This window comes from Heloderma suspectum, chromosome 1, assembly GCF_057233095.1.
Source record: "Heloderma suspectum isolate Gila_16-S chromosome 1, 16-S_ref, whole genome shotgun sequence".
Lineage (NCBI taxonomy): Eukaryota > Metazoa > Chordata > Lepidosauria > Squamata > Helodermatidae > Heloderma > Heloderma suspectum.
The window spans coordinates 179,948,551-179,957,500 of NC_139458.1; the positions used below are offsets into that span (position 1 = coordinate 179,948,551).

At 41.9% G+C, this 8,950-nt stretch overlaps 1 protein-coding gene across 3 annotated transcripts in view; it reads right to left on the reverse strand.

Moving 5' to 3' along the window:
* Positions 1-605: 605 nt before the first annotated feature.
* LOC146358454 (uncharacterized) overlaps positions 606-8,950 on the reverse strand; it is a 22,632-nt gene continuing 14,287 nt past the window's right edge. For 2 of the 3 annotated variants that reach the window (XM_084811688.1, XM_084811683.1), the window contains 2 exons: positions 8,770-8,922; positions 6,263-8,127 (listed from right to left, as the gene is read on the reverse strand). In XM_084811688.1, coding sequence (XP_084667814.1) covers positions 7,934-8,127; positions 8,770-8,922 — 347 coding nt within the window. In that variant the 3' untranslated portion in view covers positions 6,263-7,933. Of the gene's footprint in view, positions 1,190-6,262; positions 8,128-8,769; positions 8,923-8,950 lie in introns of those variants that run through there. The other variant, XM_084811696.1, reaches the window with a different exon arrangement.

Consider the following 8,950-nt stretch of genomic DNA (forward strand, 5'->3'; position numbering starts at 1 on the left):
ACTTTGCAGATCTAGCCGTGACAGGCTACGTTAATCGTCACGTAGCCTATCACGGGGGCGTTTAAAAAAAAAAAAACTTTCGAGTTCGCGGCCGGGCGAGGCAGGAAGCCTCCCCCCCGGCCTGAATTTCGGCCAGGGCGAGGCGGGAAGCCTCCCCCCCCAGTCTGAACTTCGCGGGGGGAGCAGCGAAGCGCCTCCCCCCCACCGCGAACAAGCTTCGACGAAAGGTAAGTGACTTTTGTCCACCCCTAGTCTAAATCTGTCCTCTGATTTCCTGAAAGTTTTCTTCTCCCATGAAAGAGGCTTCCATTGTTCTGCCTCATTCTCAGGATGTTTTATTATTTATTTTTGCACTGTTTTTGAGCTTATCTAATCACTGTGAGGCGGCTGGAGGTTCTCTGTGTGTGTTTCCTATTACACATCTGGTCCATTGCTCTGCAGCCTCCCAGGCTGCCTGTGTGTCCTGATCTGAAAAGCCCTATGGGTGGAATTACCTCATGATGCCTTCCCCTGGGCTTTAATTGAAGTGTGGGAAGCCAAGGAGGCTACAGGCTGCTGGAGAGATGATTGTACAATGAAAAAAAGACACTTGTGCACACATCACTGAATTTCTTTTCAAAAGCAATTTATTTTCCATCAAATTGAATGGGAATGGTCAAAAAATGTGGGAGAAAGTTTAGGCACAGCACTAATTTAAATGTGTGTGTTTATTTAAAATATTTCTATGCTGCCTTTCTGCCACATGGTGGAATCCAAGGCTGTTAACAAAAGGATGAAACTACAGTCAGGGCCAGAAATATTGGAACAAGGATAACTGTTTTGGCAGTTGGCCTTTGTACACCACCACATTGAAGTTGAAAGGAAACACACCCAGATGAGAGCGAAGTCAGGACTTTCAGCTGTAATTCAAGGGGTTTGACAAAAGTGGGGCACTAACCATTCAGGAAGGACAGCCAGTGGCATACACACACATCCATCGTTGGTGGCTCATAAGTAATGGAAGGAATGGCTGACAAGCAGCTCCATTGCCAGGTGGGGCCTGTTTCCTGGGTGCCCCATGACCAATCAAGTAGAGAAAAGGCCTGGAGGTGGTTCTGAATGTTACATTTGCTTTTGGTAGCTGTTCACTGGAACTCCCAACATGAAGTCCAAAGAGATGTCCATGCAAGTGAAGGAGGCCACCATTGGGCTGAGGAAACAACATAAACCCATCAGAGAGATAGCAAAAACAGTGGGAGTAGCCAATACAACAGCTTGGAACATCCTGAAAAAGAAGGAATTAACTGGCAAGCTCAGCAACAGCAAAAGGCCTGGAAGACCACGGAAGACAACTAAAGTGGATGACCGCAGAATTCTGATCAGGGTGAAGAGCAACCCTTTCACAACATCTAGCCAGGTCAAGAATTAGGGATGTATGAAAGTCACTTACCTGGTCCCGCAGCTTGCTTCGCGGTGGGAGGGAGGCGCTTCGGTTCTCCCCCCGAAGTTCAGGCCGGGGGGGGAGGCGCCCCGCCTCGCCCGGCCAAAATTCAGGTTGGGGGGGGAGGTGCCCGCCTCGCCCGGCCGAAATTCAGGCAGGGGAGAAGCGCCCCGTCTCCCCGGCCGCGAAATACAAAAGTAAATGTAAAAACACACACACACGTGATAGGCTACGTAACGATTTACATAGCCTATCACGGCTAGATTTCCAAAGTCAGCTGTGATAGGCTACGTAAATCATTACGTAGCCTATCACGGATGACTTTGGAAAAAAAAAAAGCGCGTACGCAAATGGCGGCGCCCATGGGCGCCGCCATTTGTGTTCCTTATTTGGGCCCGGGTAGTCTATGTAAAGATTTACGTAGACTACGGCAACAATAAGGGCTACGCTATTAAGTACGCACTTTTTTTTTTTTTCAAAGTCACCCGTGATAGACTACGTAACGATTTATGTAGCCTATCACGGCTGACTTTGGAAATCTAGCCGTGATAGGCTATGTAAATCGTTACGTAGCCTATCACGTGCGTGTGTTGTTTTTTTTATATATTTACTTTGTAATTTTACTTTACATTCAAAGCCCTTAACGTCTTGGGGCCAGGTTACCTGAAGGATCACCTCCTCCCATATGTGCCTGCCCGGACCTTAAGATCATCATCAGTGGCCCTTCTCCGTGAGCCCCTGCCAAAGGAAGTGAGGCGGGTGGCTACTAGGAGGAGGGCTTTTTCTGTTATGGCACCCCGGCTCTGGAATGAGCTCCCTAGTGAGGTTCGCCTGGCACCTACATTGTATTCCTTTCGGCGCCAGGTGAAGACCTTTTTATTTTCCCAGGCATTTTAGCATTTTAGCTTTCTAAATTTTTATCTTTGTTGTTTTAAATCTGTATTTTAAACTCCTGCACTGCTGCTAGGTTTTATTGTGGTTGTATTGTTATATTGTGGTTTTAATGTTATATATATATTAAATTGTTTTATTGTGTGTTGTTTGGTTTTAATTTTTGTGAACCGCCCAGAGAGCTTCAGCTATTGGGCAGTATAGAAATGAAATAAATAAATAAATAAATAATGGCGGCGGCGGCAGCCGGTCAGAAGACCGGCTGCTGCCCCCGGCCCCGGGACCCGCCGCCGAGAGGGACATTCGAGGGAGGTAAGTCCTATCCCGGGGGGGGGGGGTGGCGGCGGAGAATTTCACTGCCAATTTTGGGGGGCCGAATGCATTGGCATTCGGCCTTCCCGAGATTCGTGGAGAAATTCTCTGCCATCCCTATCAAGAATGCTCTTGCAGAGGTAGGCATGTCATTGTCAACATCTACAGTCAAGAGACGGCTTTATGAATGTAAATACAGAGGCTCCACAACAAGGTGCAAACCACTGGTAACACTCAAGAACAGAAAGGCCAGATTAGCCTTTGCCAGCAAACACCTAAAAAAGCCTGCCCAGTTCTGGAATAAGATTCTTTGGACTGATGAAACCAAGATTAACTTGTGCCAGAATGATGGGAAGAGAAAAGTATAGAGAAGGAAAGGAACAGCTCATGATCCAAAGCATACCACATCATCTGTCAAACATGGTGGAGGCAGTGTTATAGCATGGGCATGTATGGCTGCCAATGGAACCGGGTCACTGGTGTTTATTGATGACCTGACTGCTGATAAAAGCAGCAGGACAAATCCTGAAGTGTATAGGGCTACACTTTCTGCTCAGATTCAGCCGAATGCTGCCAAACTGATAGGACGCCGCTTCATATTGCAGATGGATAATGACCCAAAACATACAGCAAAAGCTACCCAAGAGCTTCTCAAGGCAAAGAAGTGGGATGGTCTTCAATGGCCAAGTCAGTCACCTGATCTCAACCCAATAGAGCACGCTTCTCACTTACTGAAGACAAGACTGAAGACAGAAAGACCCACAAACAAGCAGCAGCTGAAGGCAGCTGCAGTAAAGGCCTGGCAAAGCATCTCGAGGGAGGAAACTCAGCATTTGGTCACGTCCATGGGTTCCAGACTTCAGGCAGTCATTGACTGCAAAGGATTTTCATCCAGGTATTAAAGGTGATCCTTAAGTTTGAAATAATGTTGGTTTGTTCCATTACTTATGAGCCACCAACGATGGGTGTGTGTGTATGCCACTGGCTGTCCTTCCTGAATGGTTAGTGCCCCACTTTTGTCAAACCCCTTGAATTACAGCTGGAAGTCCTGACTTCGCTCCCATCTGGGTGTGTTTCCTTTCAACTTCAATGTGGTGGTGTATAGAGGCCAACTACCAAAACACTTATCCTTGTTCCAATATTTCTGGTCCTGACTGTAAATCAGAAGTTCACATCATGTCAATAGCCAGGCAGCCAGGGTGCTGTTGCACTCATGTCCTGCCTGTGCATTTCCCATGGGCAGCTAGTTGGCTACTGTGTGAAGAGAACGCTGGACTAGATGGACCTTGGTGTGATCCAGCACAGCTCTTACGTTCTCAACAATAACCATAACCAAAATCAACTATACAAACCATCAGCAAAGATGGGAAAACAGGGTCAGTGCCTGGCATGTGAAAGACCTCAATTGTCAAAGGCAGTCCCATATACAACATGTTATGGTAATCAAGCCTGGATGTTACTAAGCTTGGATAACCTTGGCAAGGTCATTTCTACCCAGGAAGGGCCACAGCTGGTGAATCAACCTAAATTGGGCAAAGCTGTTCTGTGCTACAGATGCCAGCAGAGCGTCTATAAGCAATGCTGGATCCAGGAGCAACCACAAGCTATGAAGCCAGGTTATCAGAGGAGTGGAGTCAGTGCCACTGGAATACCACCTCTATAGTCTGATAAACCACTGACCAAGTGTACCTCCACCTTATCTGGATTCACCTTCAATTAGTCCCCAGCCATCCCATTGCTCCTGAGCCTCTTGAGGGCCTCCACTGCCTCATCTGGATTTGATGAAGACAGGCAGTATTGGACGTCACCAAGACGATGGTGTGTTAGATATCGTTCTGTCACATGACCTGGTGACACAGTACATAAAGTGCTCCGGGAGATCTTCTGCAGTGTTCACAGTTTAATAGGAGTGCTGCACCAGTTTATTAAACAATTTAAAGACCAACACTTTAACCATCCGCAGGTATTTCAAGGAATAAGAAAATCTGGATTCCCTGCTCTCATATCTTTCACTGATTTGCTTTGTGACCACCTCACCATGCATTTGGATTATTGAGGAAGGTTCTCTTCTTGTTTATCGGCTGCACCAGAATGACTGGGGTTATTTTGAACAATCTAGCTGTGATATTTATTCACTTGCTGGCTTGTAACGGAGTCTTCATCTTAAAGCTTACTGCTGTGTGAAGCTCATGCAATTAATGGTCTTTTATTAAAATGACACAGATGGTCCGCTTAGCACTCATTTGCATACTGTTACTTATTTTAATTCAGCAACCACTGCAAAAAAATTCCATTCCATTACTGACTGCAAACAAAATTGGTCACTGGGACCGATCATTGGATTCAACCTTTCTGAAATACCCCTTAATTTCTCCAGATTTTGGAGTAAGTGCTCTAACATATTCCAGAGAGGTAGCCATGTCAGCCTATTGCACAAAAAACAACAGAATTCTGTGGCATCTTAAAGATTAACATTTTTTGTGCCATAACACAAAAGCTTATGACACAGGACTTCTTCTGCTTCTGCTTCAACATAATAGCTTTGCAGTGATGAAGCTAAGTTGCCAAAGCTAAGCAGCACATGTCTAATTTTAATTGATGTTCTTTCCAGGCAGGTATCAAGACTTATAACAAACTATAGCGTCAGGAATAGGCAATAAAGGCTTGTTTTGTTGGGAATAGCAACCCATCATTTCTTCAAAGAGCAACTACAAACTACAATGTGTACGGTGGACTTGATAATGGTGATTCACACACATATACTGTTCATCACTTGACAACAGCATCAAGTGGTGCTGTGGTGCTACTGTGAATGAGCCATCACAAACAGAACTTTGGCATTGCTTAGCTTTTCTATGGTATCATTCACACACACAGGCTTGGGTCACAGAGTATCAGGTGATCAACTGATGGCAAATCAAGTGATGTGTGTACACGTATATACTGGCTCTAAAAAATAACTAATGTATCTTTATATAATTGACAAATATGCTCAAGAAACAAGCATTTTTTGTGTATAAATGGTAGCATGTCAAAAATGTCCCGCTGCATTGTGGAGATTACAGGGTATACAATCCCTGAAGACCCAGTGTATATCTTATTAAATTATTCTATAGAGTGGTTGAAGGGATTAATTTTGAGGCAGTAATTAATTTATTAATAGCAACTTACTATATCTAATGATTGGGGGAAAGTCTGTTTCCTCTCTCATATCACAATGATTTTATAGAATCTAGAATAAAACAATTATATCAAAATTAATATATTATATACAAAGGAGGGAAGGACTCCTAAGACAGAACACATTTATTTATAGATAGACAATGTTTTAATGATTTTGGAATGACAAATTTCAGGATGATATTAGACTACAAACACCCCTCCCATTTTGACTGCAATCCTATACCCACATACTTAGAAGTAAGACCCATTGAACTCAATGGGACTTACCTCTGAGTAGACATGTATAGGATTGCACTGTTAAAGTGTATGTTTCTTGCTCATTCTTCTCTTTTCTAAATACATATGTTTGGATTTGTGTGTGTGTGTGTGATTAATTAGGCATAACTAATTTAAAAAGAAGTGGTAGCACCTATTTTTTAAATTTACTCTCAAAAAATAATTTTAAAAATCTCTTTTATAAATTTTATGTTCCATATATACAGAAAATTAACTAAATGTTTATAGATTCACCAGCTACCTAATATTGGTATTTGATATTCAGTGATATTTTGAATCCATGTTTGATATTTGACAGTTGATTATTTAACAATAATTCATAGTTTACATGAAGTGACATTTGATAGTATTTTACAATTCACAACTTACAAGATATTAGACATTTACCAAAATCAAAGTAATCAAGCTATGGCAACAATTCTAAGGCACTCAAATTTCATATTTTGAGATAAAATGTCACATTCAAGATTCAGATCTCAACTCTCAGATTTGAAGACTCTGGGTGGGTAAAAATTATATTAATATCAAATAAGTATTTTTTTTTATAATGTGAGCTTACATCTGCTGAACCCATCCACCAAAAGCCAGTACATACAAGTCTTAATTTTCAAACATTGGTAAGTCCCTTGGAAAAGGTGTGTGTGGAGGAGACAATGTAATGGTTCAGCAATCAACATTTCTTTATCTCATTAAATTATTTATATCCCACCCTTCATGAGGGATCCCCAATGCTGCTAATGTTAATCAAAATCAAAACTAAACCAAACCATTCAAAAATAATCCATAAAACACAAAAATGAAATAAAAACATCAACAATAAACATCAATAATAATAATAATAAGAAGAAGAAGAAGAAGAAGCAGCAGCAGCAGCAGCAGCAGAAATTAGCACAGGGAAGAATCATTCAAACCCATAAGCACTGAGAAATAAAGTAGTTTCATCTGATGCCAAACCACCATGAAAAAGGTATGTCCTGGGGCAAGGAGTTCCACAGCTTGTGGGGTGCAAACAATAAGGCCCTGCCTTGCATCACCAACACCTGCAGCACCAGTGGAGGTGGGGCCCTGGTGAGGGCCTTCTAAGTGTGTGTGGGGGTGTGGGGGTGTCATGCAGGGGAAAGGGGTCCTTGCAATATTATGGTCTTGAGCTGTTTAGGGCTTTGAAAGTGATCACCAGCACTTTGTACTGCTGATGGAAATATGCTAACTTGGGTGACAAATAGGCTTGTTAAAGTACTGTATTTTTCTTGTCAGTATGCACTACCAAGACTGTCCCCTGCAAAAGAAAAAAGTGGGAATTCTCCCCAAAGGGCTGTGGTGAACATACATGAGAGTTTTCTTCCTCTGTCCCATCTGGAAAAATTTGCAATGTGTAGCACTTGTGATATATATTTTTGATATGATCCTGTGCACACACTGGGTGGTTCTCAGTAAACAATAGAAATGTTATACCCAGAGGAATGTGTCTGCTGTTCTTAATAGATAAATGATGCCATTTTTTTTTTTCACACTGTCTCCACTATAATTCAGCACACTTTAACCAAGATGAATGAAACTGTGCTGCTGATTGGACAGTTTTTTCTCTTTCTTTTAATAATAATAATAATAATAATTTGGAATCACTTGGGGACATGGAGTGAGCTCTGGGCATGTGCTAAAAATCCAGAATTGGTGAACGAAGATCTCTCTGTCTTCTCCTTATGTTTTGTGGAGGGTATTCTTACCAGCAGCCACAACTGCTATCCTTTTATCATTCCTCATATTATTAAGGCCCCATTTTTCTCTCTACTCCTGGTGCAGTTGTGGAAGGAAACTTGAAAAAGCAATTAGCCATGAAGACACACGTAACTATCACCTATTAAATACTGAAACAAAACGTTGCTGGATGTCCAATACAGTCAGCAAACATTGGAAAATATTCCAAAAACAGCCAAGAAGATAGAGAATATCTGGAGAAGAATATCCACTCTCAACATGTGCCATGGAGAATTCTGAGGACAATTTCTGGGAGCAAATGTGTTCCAGCTCATCACATTTTGAAAATCCTGTTATTTCAAACAAACCAACAATACATTTGTCAGTACACTTCTGTAGGACATGGCCCATTCCTCTTCCTTTGTTCCTAGTATATCCCCACTCAAAAAGCTTCACCCTGGGTGACCACAACTGTTACACTACATTTGCAACAGCCCTGCCCTGTTGACCTGTCTGAACACACCCTAATCAAAGGCTAGAAAGGCCTACACAGTTAGATTATCAGGGAAACTGTGAAGAATCTTCAATTAGCACTCTTGGAGAACATAAAAAATCTGAACAATATATTGGCTTTTCAAATTAAGTATTCTAGCTACAGTTGCTCAATGTTTCTATGTTCTTTCCAATGCCATATGCAAGCACTGCTTTGATTTGATTGTCACTTATTACACAATTACTTCTATCTAATTAGTCTGTCTGCCTTCTAACAATTCAGTCTCACATCACTTAAGATTTATTTTGTAGCTGCAACATTCCTTGTATTTCAGAAGTGTGTTTTGGAAGCACATACCAGTAGTATTCTTGTATGGACCAAATTGTTTTTAGAACATTTGAGCATCCCTTCCTCGTCATTCTCAGTTATATATTAGGAGCTAACAAACAATAAATGAAAGAATCGTTGCATATGACAGTGTGAAGGATTTCAACCTTACCAATTCCAATTTCATTTTCTCCAGTTTTCTGGAGCTTCGCCTTCAGTCTGATAGATTCAGAAAGCTTGATTTGATTCATCTTGACTGAGTTTGATTCACTTCTCACACCATATAAAATGTGATGCACATGAATATTGTCTTGGTTTTCATTTCCTGTAACCAATGTGGTAGATCAGAAAAA